This window comes from Lactuca saligna, chromosome 1, assembly GCF_052625555.1.
Source record: "Lactuca saligna cultivar CGN05327 chromosome 1, ASM5262555v1, whole genome shotgun sequence".
NCBI lineage: Eukaryota > Viridiplantae > Streptophyta > Magnoliopsida > Asterales > Asteraceae > Lactuca > Lactuca saligna.
This window is the reverse complement of record NC_136417.1, coordinates 90,778,188-90,799,619: the sequence shown is the minus strand read 5'-3', so window position 1 is coordinate 90,799,619 and position 21,432 is coordinate 90,778,188. Positions and strand designations below refer to the sequence as shown.

Sequence of the window (21,432 nt, the reverse complement as noted above, 5' to 3'; positions counted from 1 at the left end):
GTTTGGATCATGATTTTGACTAAGATTCACAATCTCTAAGCGTTTGGATCATGAGCATGAGCTTGGTGAAATAAACTCCGTTTGGATCACGAGTTTGTTGATATCGAAGTTTAAGATCTTCACAAATTTCCTTTGCAGATTCAAAGAACATGATACTCGTGGAGATTTCCTTTGAAATTGAATTGAGAATCCATGAGATTACGAGTTTATTATTTCGCATCCATGGATTACGATCAACAGTATCAGTAGAATCATGCCCATGAATATATCTATCTATGAATCCGATTTTGTTTTTAACAGAAAGAGCAATTAACATTGATCGACTCCATAACGATAATTCTCACCATTCAATAGTTGAGAAATAACACTGAAACCAGGATTATCAAAATGATGGATGAAATAATGAGAAGAACGTTCATCAAGAGGAGAAACAACATTTTGATTTGCAATGATTAACGAAATCAAAGAAACAGAGTATGAATTCATTGATGAATTTGACAAATATTTGGAAAGAAATCATAGAAGCAAAAATCAACGCTCTGATACCATATTAAGAACAAGAAAGATATGAAATGAATTCGTCAAATTGATTAAACTGAGTCAACTACATTTTATATCTCCCATCTAGATAAGGAGCGAATAACAGAAATAACGAACTACCAAATATTTACAATACGGACCTTCCACCTTAGATAACTACAAATAAATCCCTAATATCTAACTTTAATTAATTTATAATGACAGATTTACCCCTTAATATTCTATTTTCCTTTTTTTCTATTACAATAATTAAAAACAATTAAAAATAAATCTCTCTCTCTCTCTGTCTCTCTCTCTCTCTCGCGTTTTTGAGTGTGTGTTTACTATGTTATAACAAATATTCTGCCCCATTCTTCATGAGAGTGAGAGAGAGGTGATTTTTTTTTTCTTTTTTTCTTTCTATAATAAAAAAATTTGAAAAGGGGAAAATAGCATGGGCAAATGTGTCTTTATAAAAAGTTCTAAATTTTTTTGACTAAACTAGCACGAGTTAAAAGTTTGTTGGACCAAACTTGCGAGTTATGACATAACATAGGGACCATTCTTGCAATTTTGTCTACTTTTAATGAAGAAAAGATCTATCCCACTTAAAGGTTATATATATATATATATATATATATATATATATATATATATACATATATATATACATATATATATATATATATATATATATATATATATATATATATATATATATATATATATGGGCTAGGTTATTTTGTTTTTTACATTTATTGTGTGCTAGAATGCACCAATAGGAATTTAGTAAAATTAAATAATTATTTAATTAAATAAATATAGATATTAAATGATTTCCATAATTATATGTATATTAAATGATATCCATATTTATAATTCTCTTTTTATGGAAACTAATTAAATCCTTCATTAATGTCAACAATAACATTCTTTCAGAATAAATTCGCATCTAGATTTATATATATGAATTCGTCTTTTGTTTCAGGACTCACTCACTTAAGATACAATAAAGTTGCATGAAATATGAAGAACAAGAGTGTATTCTACTAGAATACACTCTCATTCTGCTGAAATACACTCTCAATCTTCCAGATATGAATTCATTCTCAAAGAATATTATTGTTGACATTAATGACGAATTTAATTAGTTTCCATAAAAATGAGTTATAAGTATGGATAGCATTTAGTATACATATAATTAATACTAAATTCCTATTGGTGCATTCTAGCACACAATAGATGTGAGAAACATTTGAACCTACCTCATATATATATATATATATATATATATATATATATATATATATATATATTTCTAGTATAATAAATCATTATGATTTCCCTTAACATTTTTAATTAATCCATCTTGTAATGTTCTACATATGAAAGTTACGTAACAAGAAGCCTATTGCCCCAAAAAAAATCTTCTCATAACGGTTCCCTAATAATTTGTAATGGTGTAAAAACAGAGGAGGAAAACCACTAAGATAGAGAAAGATGGTGGAGGAAGAACAATGATTAAGAAGGGAGGGTGGGGTGGAGGTTGGGAGGTTTTATTTGTTATTTTTTCTACCTTAAATTAAAGTTAGTTAAAAAAAGGTGGATGAAATTAAAAAGGGTATAAATGTAACTTTATATTAGTCAAGGATCAATGATGCACGAAAATGATACAACAGATGCCATTCGCATGAAGAAAAAAGTGATGGAATAAATCTATGATTTTTGTAAACCATAGGGACCATTTAATTAACTTTGTCCTCATTTTAGTACATCAGTGTATGTTCATTTTTCTTATTCAGGCATTGTAATTTGACAGATCTACCTAAATTTAGCATAGTACTTTTAGTATTATTTTTTCTTTTCTAATTAAGACGTCATACTATAATAATTATCTCCAATAACAAAATTGAAGATTGCTTTGTATTTGGATTACATTACTCTTTAACCAAATAAGTTTTTCAAGCTACAATGTTGCAATACGAAGAAACTGAAAGTATGATGGTATAATAAATAAATAAATAGCCCTAAAAAGTTTGTAACAAACATGATCTGATGCAATACAACCAGAAGCATACCTCAACCTAAAACAACAAGGTCACTCCAACTTCTCAAGGGAGTATTATGAAGTGGTTTAGCATATTTGCAATGTCAAACTCATAACAATCAAAATGACTGAGATTCCCTCCACCATTTTGGAGGCTTCATATAATTCAAGTACCGGTATTGCATCGTCTCGCCTCTCTGAAGTCCTACAACGGTGACGATTGCAGTGGCTACGATAGTAGCAGCCTACCTGATAGCGAAATAACACCTATCAAACTCTATGATCAATGCTACCTTAACCGACCTAAACAACTCTAGAATTGCCTCAATGATCACCACAGCCACTTTGGAAACAATGATCCCGTATATCTCCTCATCTCTCGGAGCCATCCTCTCAGTGCCTCCAGCATCCGATCCTGAACCTCTGATAGCCACCATACCGAAATATACAATGGAAAAGGTTAAGATCAAAACACATTACTCAGCACACCAGGCCTCCACTTATTAGTTCCTTAGTTGCCTCGAGATCCCTCTTGACTTTCATACGTATCTTATGCTTTCAGTAGTATGAGCCCATACTACCTTCCACACCTATCCATAGTCAATTCAAAATTCATCTCAAAGTCCTAAGTCATTGAACTAAACTATTCCTAGGTGTACTAACACCCATCTAATCCTAAGAGCAACAAATAATTTCTTAGGCACTCTCCCAAGGATTTTCCTCGATTATGATACCGCTCTGTTGGTTGGCTTGTGCATGCTAATTGTACACAATACATGATAACATAGATTGTCGAATAGTTTACTCTACCCTAAGTCCATAACCAAACAAGGAACAAGAAATAAAGGCTAAGTCAATCACCAGGCTATGTAATCCTAACCGTATAAAACTATACAACATACACCTAGCAAATCACGTAATCAAATGACATATAATGAGCTCTTTCCTATACTATAAGTCATCACATGAATCAGGCAATACTATCATATAGTTCCTGAAGAAATCCTTAGCCTATCCACTAGCATGCATTTCTAACAGTTCACATATCACCAAGTTCAAGTGTTGCATATGTAACAAGTATGGGTATTTTTGAAATCACTTTCTTGTTCGGGATCTGTCTGACTGTACACATCACACATTCCTGTAAAACCAAGGTTAAGTCAGAGGCCTATGTTCCTAATCCCAAGCCAAGAATCAAACAAGAACATGAAAAGAGACCAATCCCATTTCCTTAACCCAACCTTTTTATTATGAACTTCTTTTGCGAAACGTTTTGTGAAAATTCTCGGATCCTAGCTTGGGTTTGGATTCACACAAGTGTTCCTCCAAATCCCTCAAACCAAGGCTCTAATACCAACTTGTAACGTCTCATTTTCACATCAAAATTTTTCATTTTTTAATAAAGGTAAATGTTCACATATTTAGAACCCATGTTAAGAAAACCATTTTTTCCAAATTACATTGTTTAAAATCAGAGTAATATAGTAAACATGAAATATTCATTACTACTTATGAATTTGTACAGTCATGTCTTCACCTTCCCATGAAAGCTAATGATACCTGAAAAACATAAACAACTGGGAAAGCACGAAGCTTAGTGAGTTCTCCCAAAATACCACACACCATAACACACATACAATGCATGCACACTGGGCCCACAATCTCAAATATTAGGTTGCCCCTGGGCCCACATCCATAAATTCTGGATTGATTTCAAGTTTGTTGGCATGCTGCCTCAACCCAACTGCTCCTCTCGAGCCTTCATGTCTATGTCTTATAACCGGTCAACACCTGGGATCTTGGTTTACAGCACAAAGCAGGATCGCTGCAACATAACCCATCACAATATGTCGAAATATAAGAAAACAAGAATCAAGGAGGCACATAACCACATGCAACTATGAGTCCACCTGTCGAACAGATCACTACCGCCTACTAGGCCCTCACAGCACACTGCTTCACTACCAACAAATCCCCAAGGAATTCATAGCCATATTAACCAGAGATGAGATAGTCACCTAAGTAGATGATCCTAATCTAGAGCCATAACCAACCAAGGACCATGAAAAAAATCCTAGATCAAGAGTTCATAGGCTATCTTATGTGAATACATACAACCCCTAGGGCATTTCACTAGATGATAACCAGCCTACTAATACACACAACAACATCCTATACACAACGCTAAATAACCAAATCTAGTAGGCCGACATTAGTGCCTTCAGCCCATGGGTATAGTGAAGAAACTCACCTAAATCGAAGAACTAGAAACACTGTGACATGCTCCCTTTCGGCAGTGATTGCTCCCATGAACCTACTAGCACCCAAACATGGTAAAATATTAATCAACAGTCCAAACCCGTCAAGTTTGACTCAAAGTCAAACTGGTCAAAAAAGTCAATGGTCAACAGTCAACAAAAGTGAACGGTCAACAGCTTTTCATGATGTAATAATCTCTTGGTCACATCGTGGCCATCTAAAGACAAAATAGTCACAAGTCTTTAGTCGTCACGACATTACATGCACCTTGTCATGCCGTGAGAACTGCCTGAAGGGTAGCTTCCTGGCGTAAGCCCTTAATCCATTAAGCTACGAACTCATCTCCTCCAGAAGGATTCCATGCACCCCAAAAGCCATAAAAATCGATGATTTAAGGTATTACATGCACACTACAAGTTTTGAGCTCAAATTAGGCCACTAATGAAGAAAAAGGAGGTCAAAACCTCAAGGGATTAAACTTTACCAAACTTCAAATCTAGCACAACTAACCACCAAGGGATTCTAAGGACCCATAAAGTTCCCAACTTTATGGAATCACAACACTCTAACTAATCTAATCATGGAAAATAATGCATAAAACTCTAGATATAGCAACAAGAAACCATAAAACTTGAAGGTTGAATACTCACAAAGGTCTATAGGACTTTTTAGAAGATGCTAATGAGGCTTGCAAGCTAAATCTATGCTCCAAAGATAATCCCTTCTCCTTCAATTCACCTAGATACCACCAAAGGCTTAAGAACTCATTAATGGAGCTAGGGTTTCATAAGAAATGAGTGGAGGCTGATAGGATACCTTAGGTCATGATTTAAGATCCTTAAATATGGAATATATCCTAAAATTTTAGGGCTTGGGCTGTAACCATCTTCACAATGTAACCATCCTCTTGTCACGTCGTGACAGACCCTCTTGGATGTGTTCATCAATTTCAACCTATTACGTCACAACCTCCTTATGGTCATTTCGTGCCACTTGGTTTTACACAAAAACCATGCCTTTGACTCCTTGATACCCTATATATATATATATATATATATATATATATATATATATATATATATATATATATAGGTGTTTTTTAAACATATAAAGAAATAACCATGAGTTCAATACACAAACTAAAATACATCACAAGTGTTTGTAAAAGTAGACAAAATTTATTGTGTATACTTGTTATAAAACACTTCCACATGCTAACCTTAGTGGTTAAGAAGGTCACAAGTTCAAGTCTGAGCATCACATTCCTTGCCTTGGGGACTTTGTGATTTACCTTCCCTATTTTGGTTGTGGGACCCATTAGTGTGTATACAAACCTATGAATACTCACCCAAAACCAGCTAAATCCATGATATAAAAAGCACCCATAGCTCATAACCATTGACCTCCGGAAGATCTAAATTTGCACTCAACAACCAATTTAGATCGTGGTATTTAGTTTCTCAAGCACTCATACAAATAGCAAAAGATTTTTTTTCCTTTTTAATGAAGATAGTCCTTTCCCTACATCTTATAGTAACAATGACATACATCCTTTGAACCCTAAGAAGCTAACATGTTATATTATCAATTCCAAGTCATTCAGTTACCCAAGAAGTTAAAGGTGTTTTTGAACACACAAAAGGAGTTGAATTTTGAATTATAGATGGAAGATAATGCTAGCAGTTGCTAGAACTTACAAGGACAAGGAGATCAGTTAACAGGTCATGCGTTTGACAATTTATTGTTCATATCGATGTTGATTTTAGAGTCTTCGATGTGAGTTACATCTCCAGATCTGTAAGAGCCACCGGAGGATGTTAAGTTGATTTTCTAAAGCTTAGTTTTCAGTTATGGTTGTGGTATATGTATATAGTTGTGTGTTATTCACTTAAAATACTCAAAATGTAGAGGAATGAATGTTTGGAGGAGTTTCGGTAATAGAAATAAGTATTCTGATCCGTTTTATGGCATAGACTTCGTTGACTTATAAGAATTTTTTAATAAGCTTTGTTTACATTTTACTTGGGTCAAAAGTTAGGCCCTAATTTCAACAAAGACCAAGAGACCATACTTATATGTTATTTTTTATGTATAAATTTTATTTTGTAATGCCAACTACATAATATATATCATGTTAAGTGTCAAGTTTAAAGCTAGTGGCACTGGTTTTGGTAAAAAAAAATACTAATAAGAATGAGAAACTTATTTTTACTGTCAATATGATCACCAACAAAACAAGTACTTAATAAGACATACGAATGTGTTATTTTTTACACATAAATTTTATTTGTAACGCTAACTATGGATGATATATTATGTCCCAAAGAACATGTAACGTCCCAAAACTCAGAACCAAAGATTTTTGTTTTTATATTAAATAAACCATCAACCAAACATGTTTGTCAAAACCAAAAGTATTCAGAGAGTATCCATAAACATTCCAAAAATATGTCAGAGTCAATAAAGCAGAAAATTATGGTTTGTGCAATGTGATCATCCTGAGCTCTTCCCCTTCGAACCAGAAGCACCTGAAACATAAACTAAAAACCACAAGCACAAAGTTTAGCGAGTTCCCCAATATACCGTATACCATACACATATGTCAGCTAAAGTCTGTACCGGGTCTATTTTAGCCACGAGTCTATTTTAACTCATATATCATCCCAAGGCTATACCGGGTCTATTTCACCCCTGGTTCTAATTCACCCCCGAGTCTATTTCAACTAATATGTTAGGCTATACTAGGTCTATTTCACCCTACATACATATAGCAAACAGGCACACATGCATACGACACATACAACAGGAGCCAAAAGGACTACAAGCACATACAATCCTTAGTGTCCTATAGTATAGTGAGCAAACTCACCTCAGTCCACTGACAATCGAATAGATGCTTGGGCTACTAAATCGGAGAACCCCACATTAATCAATCAACTAAAACCCTAATTAATAATCAGGTCATAACCATAATTAGGACTTTAATAAACTATTCCCAACTCCCAGGGTAAAATACCGTTTTACCCTTCACTTAGTTGGCCCAATGTCTGTGGCCCAAACTCAAAGGCACAAAAAGCCCAATAATGGCCCAAATCCTAAAAGATACTCAAGACTCAATATGGGCCCAAATCAAAAAAGCCCATCAGTCCCAAGATTGAGTATGCTTAGCATACAACCAGAGTACACGCAAAATACTATCTTGCGACCAAAATTACAAAGTCTCATCCGCGTATGCTATAGTACGCCCGCCATACACCTCTAATCACCAAAACCTCATTAAGCACTTAATGCTTTAAGACCAAATGTCTATTTTTGAGATCCAGGCCTTGGGGAACGTCTTAATCCATAAAGTTACTAACTTGGTGCCTTTACATGGCTTAAATGGACTCAAACCTTAGATTTAACATCCTACTTTCACCAAATGGACATATACTCATGCATAGTTGATCCTGAACCATCAAGGTGCAAACTTTATGGACTAGGCATCTCAGAAACATCAAGAGGAGCAACTCATAACTTATGGAATGGAAAATTCCAACTAGATCTCATTCATGAGACCAAAAACTGGCCAAAACTCTACTAGATCTAGATCCAAGCATAGAATGAGCAAGGTCAAAGCTTTAAACCTTTATGAAGCTGAAAATGATGAATGCAATCTGGATCTACAAGCTCCTCCTTGATCAATCCTCCTCAACAAGCTTCTTCTCTTGAAGAAACACCAAATACACACCAAAACATCCATAAATATCAACTCTCTCTTGAAATGGGTTAAGGTTTCGAAATGGGACTCCAAAAGAGGCTAAGGAGGTTGGTAATGAGAAAATCTTGGGCATAAGGTTGCTTAAATATAGTCCAAACCCTAAAATTAGGGTTTGTCCCCTGATCACGTACGTCATGCGTACTAGAAGTACTCCCAACGTACGTGCATCCTTTGCAAAAATTACAATAATGCCTCTAGACACCAAATTTGCAAACTATATTCACACCAAGGCTCAAAATGAAAGATACCTCGAATCGGATGTTACACAACGTGAGGAATCCAAAGCACGTCAAGAAACTATGCAAAAACGTAAGGAAGAACTTTGGAGTAAATTCATGACAGACAATTAGGGTTATGTTTATAGTTATTGGTATTTGAATCTTCCCGTAGATTAAGTGTATGGATTTGATAAATGAAACTTTTGTGGATTTGATATTTGAAACTTTCTAGATTAAGTTTATGGATTTGGTTCAAACTTTGTTGGTCATATTATACTTTTTTTTTAACTAGCTGCAAAAATTTTGATTATATGTAATTTCTAAATATATAATTTTTGAAATCTGTTATGTTACCCGTAAACTATCCACAGAATCACCCAAAAAAGAATATTTGTGGAAATCCGTGGGTAATATTCTGCGGATAAAATATGTGTAAGATCCGTGGGAAACAATTATGTAGAAAATTTGTGGGTAAACATCCGTGGAAATACTGTCGGTGGTAATAACAGAGCTGTTGAAAAGTTGTGGGAATACTTTTTGTGGATACTCCGTGGGTAATCTAGTAGTGGATAAGTTGTGTGTAACTTGTCCATTAATAAACTATGGGTAATTTTGTGGGTCAAGTGTCTCTGGTAAATCTATTGATTAATATGTACATGTATAATCCGTGAGTAATTCTGAGGGTAATCTGTGGGAAAAAATTACCCAAGGGCTGCACGAATCTGGTTTCAGGGAAAATCTATGAGTAAAGACCATTACCCACTTATAGGGTTGTGGGTGAACGTCTGTTCTATTGTGGTGTGTTTATAAACGTTTTGAATATGTAATATTTAAAATAAATTATTTTTAAAAAGTTATTTGGAAGTTGTATGAAAGTGTTAAAACATTTAGAAAAAAACATAAAAAGATGTTTTATATTTTATTTTTTTAAGTAATAGAAGATTATAAAAAAGTGGGAATAAGACTTATTAAGGTAATTATTTTTCGGTATGTTTACATCTGGGTAACTATCTTTTTTTGTACACATCTATGTAACAAATTTGTTGGAAGTGTTCACATATGACCATTATGACCTGTTATAGCAGATTAAATCCTAGATGTGAACGCTTTCAACAAGTTCGTTACCTAGATGTGTACAAAAAAAAATTACCCACATATGAACAAAACGAAAAGTAAAAATTAAATTATATGAATGGTCCCTATGGTTTGGGGGAATTTGTGTTTTTAGTCCCTAACTTATTTTTTTAACTTTGATGGTCCCTACTGTTTATTTTTGTTGTGCGTTTGGCCTGTGTTTTACCTAAAAGACTATTATGCCCTTATTAATTTATTTTTTAATTAATTTTCTTATTTATGTATTTACTTTTTACATATTTAAAAAAATTAATAGACCACACTAATAAGTGTGGTCTATTAATTTTTTTAAATATGTAAAAAGTAAATACATAAATAAGAAAATTAATTAAAAAATAAATTAATAAGGGCAAAATAGTCTTTTTAAGTAACACAGAACCAAACGCGCAACAAAAATAAACAGTAGGGACCATTTAAGTTAAAAAAAATAAGATAGAGACAAAAAAAAAAAAAAATTCCCCCAAACCACAGGGACCATTCGTGTAATTTAATTTTTACTTATTGTTTTGTTCATATTTGGGTAACTATTTTTTTTGTACACATATAGGTAAAGAACTTGTTGAAAACGTTCACATCTAGGATTTAACCTGCTATAGCAGGTCATAATGGTCATATGTGAACACTTCCAATAAGTTTGTTACCTAGATATGTACAAAAAAAATATAGTTACCCAGATGCGAAAAAAAAAAAAAATTATTAGCGAATTTATAACATAAAAATGTTTGGATTATATTCATAAAAAATAAAAGGAAAATAATAATAATAATAATAATTCAAAGTTTGGAGGATTCCTAACAAAATTTAAAACCTAAGCTAAAAAATATAAAATCCAGATGTGAGCTGTGATAGTTGGTAGAAAAACAAAAAGTCAAAAACACATTTCCCTACATTTTCATAATAATTTTTAGATTTGTTAGTAAGCGGATGGATAATCACAGGGTTCTGCAACGTCCTCTAAGTCGCTGTCAGCTCACTTTGACTTTCTATGCGGGACATGCTGCAGACTTTTTCAATTGACCCTATTATAAAATTTGCCCTTTAATATTAACCCTATTATAAAATTTGCACTGGCTTTTTCAATTGACTTCTTCTCCAAATATGTTTACTCGAAAGAATAAAAGGAAAAGCAACACCCCTGATTCCTGAAACCACTTGATCTGTAGATTTCAGTCATCTTCTTTCTCAGCTTCGTCACTGTTGGTTCATCCTCTATATATCATCGCTGCTTCAGGTCTCCTTTTCTTCCTGTAGGCAGGTAACTATGAAGGCACATTCTTATAAGTTAGTTTCAGATGTTGTTTGACAATTTCCACTAGTGCAGAATGATGAACAAAAGTTCTTGCACAGTGGGAAATTCTTCAACCCTCCAAAATTGCCTCCTAAATTCCTTTATATTTTCTAATTTATAAACACAATTTCTTTTCATTTAATTCTTTTTAAAGGATGTTATCTGATTCATAATTGTAAGCTAGACCTTCATAATGAACAAGCTTCAATTAGTATTCGATTTTTCAAAATGGGTGTTTAACTTTGAACTTTCATCTAATATAGAGTTTGAAATTGAACCCTTTTGTTAGTTTCATAAACATATCATATTAACAAACCTACGAATTTTAGTTGAAATCCTTCAAATATGATGATACTAGATCTAGTAATAGAAAATTTTAAATTTAAAAAGGTTGTTGCTAATTTTGGGGACCTGTATCTCTAAAAGCTTTTTTTTGCCGTTTGGATCTTCAAATTACTTGGTTGTTGATATTTAGTGAAAGCTTGAAATTGCCTATATCTTATGCAACGCCTTTCATGGGAGGCAATTGTGGATCTTGTAGTTTTATGGAGAATGGTATTTTGTGTTGATTTGTGAGTTAATTAAATCAAAATAGGAACATGCACACAAAATAACCGAGTTTAGCACTAATTAAACTATGAATGGCCTCTGAACACAAAAAATTAAATCGAGGTTTAAAAAACACATATAAAAATTATGCAATATATAGCTCCAACATCAACTCTAAACTCAAGGTTTGGGGAAAAATATTGGCATATTAACACAATTAGAGTTTATATAATGAGATTTAAACATTTTCTAGGCGTATTAGTTCACAAGGAAAAGTTTGGAGATGCATATGTATTGTATTTTAATTAGCTAAAAGTGTTATTTTGAAGAATTCAAAGGTATTAATATTATTATTATTATTATTCCTATTAGCATTATTGAGGTTTAAATTCTTTGATGAGAGTTACGTTGCATATTGTAAATACTAATAATTTGGATTTTTTTTGTAGAGGCATTATGTGCTGAGATCCTGACATTGAAGCACAAGTGAGGAAAGCCAGTGAAACCGACTTACATTATCAATAATCTGTGGGGGAGTTTCAAAGCTTACTTAGATACACCCTTAAGTTCAAATAAATACTCAAAATCGTGGGAAGGGTAAAGAGTCATCAACACATAACTCATAAAGGTTGTTCTCTCTGAACTTCCAGAAGGATCTTCGTCTCTTTCATCAATTCATGGCCATAGTTCACTAACTCATGGTCATGATTCATCAACTCAAGATCATAGATATGATGTATTTTTAAGTTTTAGAGGTGTTGACACTCGTCTTAGTTTTACTAATTATCTTTATGAGGCCCTTATTGATGCAAACATCACTACCTTCTTGGATGATGAAGAGATTGAAACAGGGGAAGATCTGAAACCAGAATTGGAAAGTGCAATTAAGGCATCTCGGGCTTCTATTATCATCTTGTCTAAGAATTACGCTTCTTCAACATGGTGCCTCGATGAATTGGTGCTGATCCTTGAGCAGCGTGTGACATCAAACCATATTGTCATGCCCATCTTTTATCATGTGGAGCCCACCCATGTTAGGAAACAACAAAGTAGCTTTGGAGATGCAATGTCTAAGCATAAACAGAAAATGGATGAAGAGACAGATGAAAGTAAAAAAAGTCAATGGGCTCAAAAGATAGAGAGATGGAATAAAGCACTTATCGAAGTTGCTAATTTAAAAGGAAATGACGTAAATGGCAGGTACCCACATATTCACCCATACGAAACATGTCAATATTATCTTCACCCTACACATTTCGGTATGTTCTTTTTTAATATTATCAAATAGACATATATTTGATACAGTAGGATAACTAAGATACATATTTTGTATAAATATAACATTGTTGCATAAATCGGGAAAAAGACAAACTGTCGTATATTTTGTATAAATATAAGATTGTTGCATAAATTGGGAAAAAAAGACAAAATGTTGTTGCATAAATAACTAATTAACCCTTTTATTAAAACCAAATTTTAAGTAGGTTGCTATACATCTACTCTTAGTTATATCATGCTACCTTCAAATCATAGTGTCTTTTATGATAACTAATTTCGGTTGTAAGTAGTAAAGGATAACCTACTGACATTTTTTTTAGGACTCGCAACATTGGTAGTTAAGTTTGATGGTCTTGTAGAAACACAGTGAAGTTACAAGGCCCATTAGTGAAAACTTGTATTACATTGTAGTTTTGGTCTTATTATACATAAATATTTATGACCTTACACATTAGATATGTATAGGGTTCAAATGAAAAGACAATATGGTTTGAGGTGAAGAACTTAATTAAAAGTTTAAAACTAATAGTTGTTGTGAAGGAATCAAATTTCTGGAATATTATCTTGTCATTGATAAAGAGGCATTTAAGCCCTCATTTATACACAAACTAGTACCTAAAACAGGAAAGAGAAATAAAGTAATAATGGAAAAGCAAATAAGCAAATAAACTCTATTCTACATATATCTAACACTAGCACTTGTGATATATTTTTTATATGGATCTTTATATAAATGAAATCTACAAATCTTGTTTATTAGTTTTGTGGATTGTGTTTTGTAGTTCTTATTAAATCAAGTTTCAGGTTTGAGACGAAGTTTATTGAAGAAATTATAAAGGACATCTACCGTAGATTACATGTACCCTTACAGAGTGTTCGACCAATACTTATTGGTATGGACTATTCCATTAACTTCATCACCTCATGGTTGAAAGATGGATCCTCACACACGGCAGACATACTCACTATTTATGGTATAGGAGGGATCGGTAAGACATCTTTAGCAAAACACGTCTATGAGATATATTCTCGTGAATTCCACAAATGCAGTTGTATTGAAGATATCAGTAGGATATGTGATGGAAAGTTTAATGGGTTGCTTGATTTACAAGAACAACTATGCAATGACATTTCAAAAGCAAGTTCAATTAAAGTTCATGATGTTTCAATATATACCTCAAAGATAGAGAATGCATTGGCCCGTAAAAGGGTGTTTCTTGTTCTTGATGATATTAGTAATCTTGTTCAGTTGGATGCATTACTTGGAAGCAAAGGTTTTCATCCTGGAAGCAAAGTTATAATAACAACAAAGGACAGATGGCTGACAGAGAGTTGTGCACTATTCAAAACAAACATTAAACCCAAGCATGTAGAACACTTCCTTGAAGGATTACATGAGAGTGAATCACGACAACTTTTGTTTTCACATGCATTCACTTGTAACCATCCCAAGGCAGGTTATGAAGAGGTTTTCGATAAGCTTGTGAAGTATTGTCAGGGACATCCATTGGCTCTTGAAGTTTTGGGCAAGTCTCTGCATAATCGGGATATGGCTTACTGGGAAGGGTTCATTGAAGGGCTAAAGAAAGAAGTTAGTTCCCCTGTAAATAATGTCTTGAGAATGAGTTTCGATTCTTTGCCATCTAAAAACGATAAGGACTTGTTTAAGCATATTGCTTGTTTTTTTGTTGGAATAGATAGATATGTTAGCGAAACAATATTAGAGGCATGTGATATAAACACAAGATCCGGAATTACGAATCTCATTGATAAATGTCTTCTTAGTATTGGATGGAATAATGAATTGAAGATGCATCAATTGGTTCAAGAGATGGGAAGATTTGAAGTAGGTCAAGAGTCACCTAACAAGCCATGGAAGAGAAGTCAATTATGGTGTCATAAGGAGTCATTTAGAGTGTTGAAACAAAAAAAGGTAAGAAGCCATTATGCTTTTAGTAGCATGCATATCCAAAATACTTTGTATTACCTAATTTGTTTATTTTCATTCTGTTTTTGTTTCTTCTTAGGGTAAGGGAAATCTTCTAGGCCTTTCCCTTGACATGCGCATGCTTGAGAAAGAGAAGTTGGGAGCATCATATGAGCTTAAAACAGATGCATTGAGTAACATGGATAATCTTATGCTACTACAACTCAATTATGTGCACATGCATGGGTCTTATGAGAACTTTCCAGGGGAATTAAGATGCCTGTGTATGCATGGGTTTCCTTTAATGTCTATACCTTTAAACTTACCTATAGAGAATCTTGTTGCTCTTGACATGTCATATAGCAATATTGAATCATTTGTCAGTTGTTATAGTAATCCACAACGACTTGAGAAGAGGAAAAAGGTAAACTTATCTTCATTTGTTATTCATGCATGTGAGTTGATAGATAAAATTCAATACTGTACTAACTTATCTCCTTTTTGAAGTTGGATGGATTCTTCTTCAAAGAGAAAATGTTATTTGGTTCACTGAAGATTCTTAATTTAAGTTACTGCAAACAACTTCATAGTGTTGGTGATTTTGATCAACTCCCTGCGCTTGAGATGTTGATGCTTAGAAATTGCATTGGTTTGCTTGATGTTTGTGAATCAATTGGGCATTGTGTTAAACTTGTTCTAGTTGATCTGAGCTACTGCAAGAAGCTTGAAAAACTTCCAAGAATTATAGGCATGTTAAAGAAGGTTAAAACAATGTTGTTAGATGGCTGTAATCTTGGTGAATCTCGAATCAAGAATATGGATATGGATTTATTGGATACTTGCACTGTTAACAACATTGGTATAAACAGAAGAACCTCTTTCTATGCCTTTATGGGTGTTATACCACATGATTTGAAGTCCATTGCAATGTCTTTACCAAGGTCTTTAGTAAGTTTGTCACTTGCAAAGAACAAGTTGTCTAATGAATCCTTTCCCATGGACTTTAGTTGCCTATCCATGTTAAAGGAGTTATATTTAGATGGCAATCCTATCAATTCCATGCCCAATTGTGTGAGATCTCTTCCTAGACTTGAGATACTTAGTATGGGGAAGTGTAAAAAATTGAAGTCAGTTGAGTATCCTCCACGTACACTAAGAGAGTTGTTTATTAATCCTGATCATGTTTTGTATCGTATAGAAAAAGTTGTATTTGATCCTGAAATGTCCCCACTCCAGTTATCAATAAGATGGATAGGTTACGCATCTTGGATAGTTCACGCACTTGGTTCTTATGAAATTGAAGGCTTGGTGAAAATCCAAGCAATGGTGAGTGTTGAGGAAAAGGTATTACATAGCTTGGGCTGGAGTAATTTAGACTTCCTTAACGAAAGATGCATGGTAACTAATTCTTCAGAATCTGAAATTAAGGTTTTGTCTAGTTAACTTAAATGTCTGTCTTTATGCTAGTATAATTGTTATGGTGATTAATTAAGGTGGGTTGTATTTGGCAGGTGATGATTTATGAATTTGGAATATTTAGCACAAGGTATGAGGCAGAGGAGATGCCGAGTTGGTTTAGGCATAGAAGCTTGGGGTCATCAATATCATTTACCATCCCATCATTATCTCCAAACAACCTCCTTATAGGACTCAACTTCTGCTCTGTGCAGACAAGGCAAGTTTTGGATGAGCTGCCTCCATTCAACCTTACGCCAATGATCACAATTAGTAATATAACAAAGAACTACATATGGATGTACGAACGTTACAGGGATGAATTTAGTCCAAATCAAAATTATAGGGTGGTGTTAAGTCATTGGATGTTTGGGATGAATGAGATGGAAGGAGGTGACCTGGTTACCATTACTGTTACAAATCTAGATAATGAAGTTGTAAAGGAGTGTGGGGTGAGTCTTGTGTATGATGAAGGGGAAGAAAAAAAAGAAGAAGATGCATTGGGTTATTACAAGTCATGGAATCACATAATTGGTGGAGATCTCTCTCCTTTTCAAACAACAACAGGACAATACCTCCTAAACAACAAGCGATTTTTTTATTATGGGATTATTTTGTATCCATATCATCGTCAATTCGTTCCGGATGGCCCAAACTTTCAAGGTAACCCATGATGTCTACTATAAGAGTTTCTTATAACCCAAATCGACCCATTTAACATTGATTTTATTGACCTCTACTATAAGAGTTTGTTTTAATAAAATATGAAAAATAAAATTTCTACTTGTAACTTTTAAATGAATCGACCCAAGTAATGATCTGTCTGAATGCGTCAATGTTAAGTCTTGATATGTTGGGTCACATAAATATATCGAGACCAGTACAAACTACTTTTTCCAAGTGGATATTTGTGAGTAATAATTAACACATAACTGTTTATCTGTTTTCAGCACAAAAGGAAAAGTGTTGGTTTAGAGCTTTATCCCCCAGGAAGAGGAAACCTAACATACTTGGTCATGGTCGTGCATCTGAGGTATACTTTTTTGACACCCAAACCTTTCTCTCATCACATGAATAAAGGCATACACATCTATATATATATATATATATATATATATATATATGTATCATATTTTTGACACCCATGCCTACCCATCAACCGGATAACGCATCAGACCATCCATGGATAACTAATTCCTTCATTCAGGGCTCTAAATTCCGTTTTTTTGGTTGTTATCAAGGTCTTCTGGTTTTTATTTAATTCAGTTCTCTCTTCCCTCAAAATCTTATACAATATTGCCTCTATTGTACTTCATTACTACAGTCTTAGTCTTTGCCTGAAGGGCCTCTTTCTCATTCTGAACTTCCACCAATTCATTTTCCTCTACTTTTTGAATTTGAGTCGATTTCTCTACTTGTTTAGAGGGAACATTTTCAAGATGCTCTTTGAGTTCATTAATAGAAATATTAGAGTTGGAAAAAATCAAAAATCAAATACTTGATCCTTTGATGAGTTCTTGATATCTGATTAGCGACCCTAAGGAAGAAGTTAACATTTTTCCCATCAGATGATGACCAGATCTCCGCTTCAGTTGATATTTCTTCACCACATTTTTCCCATCTGCACTTTCTCATTCGTCTCAGCTTTTCTTGATATTTCTAGAATTTATATGATCCATGCTTCACCACTTTTTTTTTTGCATTGAAATCATTGAAAAAATGGTATTTTTCTCTACCATATCTGTGAAACTTAACAACCTCATCACTGGCCAGTTGAGCTTTCATAGATCTTCATATTTGGAGGTTTATACTATGGGCTAGCATTCTGGAAGGTGTTAGCTGGAGGTTGTTGTTTTTAATCTTTTCTAAAAGATAATTTCCTTTGTTTGGATTCTTTATGAATTTGTGGAACTTGTTTTTTTAGAAAATCCAAAATTTCATCACATGTTTTGGAACTCAACTTTCCTCAGCTTCTATCTCTGGTTAATTTGCCACAAATGCACTGGGGTTTGCTTCATAGTTTGTATTTCCTCCAATAAACTTTATATAATGTTGAACTATTATTTAACTACTAGAGATCTATGAGTTCCCTCTAATCAATGGCAATTATCCACCACATTGTGTTGCACTTTGAACAATCAGTTTTCGTTACGTCCTCATGTATTGATAAATTGATAAAATCTTTAGATGTTTAGATTACAATTCTCACTGTTTGACCTCCTAGACTAGACATATAATTAAATTTTTCTCTCTTTTTATTCACGTGAAGCCTTTTCAACTTGCTAACAAGCATACTACACAAGTCAAGGGTTTCAGTTAGTGACTCTGTAGCTAATGCTTTAAAATTGATGTATTCGTTTTCATAGCATTTTGTATTATATTGTGCATATACTTTGTGAGATTTTATAATTTTTTTTCTTTTCCTTTATTCATAGGGCGAGGGGGAATCTTCTAGGTCCCACACTTCAAATGAAAATGCTTGAGAAGGAGATGTTGAATTACTGTCTGAATTTGAAACTCAGTGAGTTATATCCTAATTTTTTCTGGAAGAATTAAGTTGGTTTGCTTGTTGTCACCTCTAGTAATGATTTATCTTTTTCTGTTTTTGTTTTGATAGTTGTATCTTTGAATGCCAAAAACAGGGGAAAACAATATGAATGGTTTTTTAGTTAGTTAATACCATATGTAAGGAATATGATATAAGTCGTAATGTTGTTTTTATTACTTTTGTTGTTTTGTTGATTTGGTTCATGTGAATGAGAGAAAAGACTTGTTGATTCTGTTTGATTATACAACAGACACACAACGTCATCGTTTTTGTTCTCTTGTTTCCTTTTTCAAATTGATAGTCAACAAGAGATTATCATTGGAACCTTTTGTCACAAACAATAACAAAAAAAAAAAACTGAACAATCAACAGCAACGAGCACAGTAAACTAGCACAACAAACAACAACAAAAAATCCCAGCAACAAATCGAGAATTTCAAAAACTGAAGCCATTAACTCAAAACAGTGGACAACGATCTGCACATATGTAAGCAATCGATTTGTCAAATTATCGTAATCACACCACAGAGAAGAAAATCGGATTTCAATTAAATCAGTCGGAGACCAATTTGAGTTCCAATCATACCGGTTTATGATCCAAATTTGACCAATTCGTGTTCCGGAGTCGATCAACTCTCGATGCCAAATTGAATCAGATACAAAATTGGGATCGACACATTTCACGTTCCAGGTCGTGTATGTAGTTTGTCGATCCTGGTGACTATGGGAGAAACTATGCGATCGATTGAAGGGAACCTGCGTTCTTGAACTCTTGGCATAGTACGAAGGAAGCAACGCGAAGGGCATAAATGAGAAAGATGAAGGACGGACTCGATCAGCTCTCTTTCAATCGTGGACCGAGTAAGGAGGTAGGTCAATCATTGCTGACCGAGTCGGACATTTTGGGGCTTTAGCAAACGAGCGGATCCAGCCGGAGTCAGCCAAAATTGCTGATTGGACCCAATCAGCTCACTATCAAACGGAGCCTTACTCAATTTTATAAGTTCATATAACACACAGGCCTTTCTCATTGGACATTTTGCTGTTTCCTTGTATAATTACTCATGTTAAACTTTCTTGTAGAACATTTGGATTTCATATAACAATTATTATCCGTTAAAAAGTTCCATATTATAATTTTCATATATAAATGGAACTTAGTAAGCATATTTCATTAGCATTTGTAAATATAATGCCATGAAATCAATATTTCATGACATACCATTCCAATCATATCATCAACAACAGATTGTCACTGGAACTTCTGTAAAGCACGTAGAAGAGGAAGCAAGCTAGCAAAAACAATCTAATTATCTAAATGCTTTGTAAATTGGTGACACTCTGTCAACATACACACCTCATTTGAATCTCTATTTTTTCATTGGTTATTTGGATAATAGCATTTCTTAATTTTCATTCTTAAGAACCAAAATTGAAAAAGATACAAATAATCTTCATGAGTTGTCTTTTCTGAAAGCAAAATTATTGCAGAGTTCATCAATTTTTGTGTTACTTTGTGATCAATACCTTAACTGAGAAAACCCATGACTTGCTTTTCGATCCATGTCTTCTCATGTAATTGGTGGGCCTCGCCCAACATATAGATTTGTCAGTCATCACGCCCCACCTGACATCGAGCCCCGCCCCATATACATATAAACATAAAAGCATATAAACATATAGCACATGGAATAATCACAAAGATAAATAGCATACAGGATGGTCATCGGGCCCCGCCCAGCATCCGACCTTGCCTGGTAAACATATAAACACATATCACATGCAAGAGTCACGCAAACAACTAGCATCCTAACATATCAAACCATGGTCCGACATTGGTGCCTTCGGACCCACTAAAAACAGTGAGGAAACTCACCTCTAGCTGCAGAAACACTCAAATGAATCTCTATCTACTGGTTCGGAAGATCCCACGCTATCATCATCAAAATAATATCCAATTAATAATTGGATCTCAACCCAACCAAGAATCTAAGCTACTTAACCCACAACCAGGATAAAAGACCATTTTACCCTTATTCTCACTTGGCCCAAAGCCAAGGCCCAAATCCTAAGTAGCAACCCAAGGCCCAATATGGCCCAATCTTCTAAATCAAGCCCAAACCCATCATGGGCCTAAATCCAAAGGAGCCCAAAATCTTAGCAACAACCTAAAATCAGAAGTCTAATGGCCCAACAAGGCGCAAACTTCAAATTCCAAAACATGGCCCAATACCAAAAACGTCAAGCCCAAAATCCATCGGCTGACTACGCGAGGCGTACTCCTTCCGGGGTCGGTACATGCAGCGTACCAGCTAGGTATGCCTAGCGTACTCTCCAAATTGACAACCCACTCCAATTAATAATTGGATCTCGATCCAACCAAGAATCTAAGCTACTTAACCCATAACCAGGGTAAAAGACCATTTTACCCTTTTTCTCACTTGGCCCAA

At 34.1% G+C, this 21,432-nt stretch overlaps 1 protein-coding gene across 3 annotated transcripts; it reads left to right on the top strand.

The window, feature by feature from the left end:
- Positions 1-11,037: 11,037 nt before the first annotated feature.
- On the top strand, positions 11,038-19,155 carry LOC145041432 (disease resistance protein RUN1-like). 3 transcript variants are annotated; one of them, XM_078989507.1, is made up of 9 exons: positions 11,038-11,192; positions 12,224-12,974; positions 13,857-14,985; positions 15,080-15,403; positions 15,487-16,407; positions 16,491-17,097; positions 17,385-17,467; positions 18,870-18,955; positions 19,052-19,155. In XM_078989507.1, the coding sequence occupies exons 2-8, from the start codon at positions 12,775-12,777 to the stop codon at positions 18,915-18,917; spliced, it is 3,312 nt and encodes a 1,103-aa protein (XP_078845633.1). In that variant the 5' UTR covers positions 11,038-11,192; positions 12,224-12,774; the 3' UTR covers positions 18,918-18,955; positions 19,052-19,155. The 3 variants fall into 3 exon arrangements, with proteins under 3 accessions (XP_078845633.1, XP_078845627.1, XP_078845641.1); XM_078989501.1 differs by lacking the exon at positions 19,052-19,155 and having other exon boundaries at positions 12,224-12,529; positions 12,614-12,974; positions 18,870-19,041; XM_078989515.1 differs by lacking the exon at positions 19,052-19,155 and having other exon boundaries at positions 15,487-16,377; positions 18,870-19,041.
- The last annotated feature ends 2,277 nt before the right edge of the window (positions 19,156-21,432 follow it).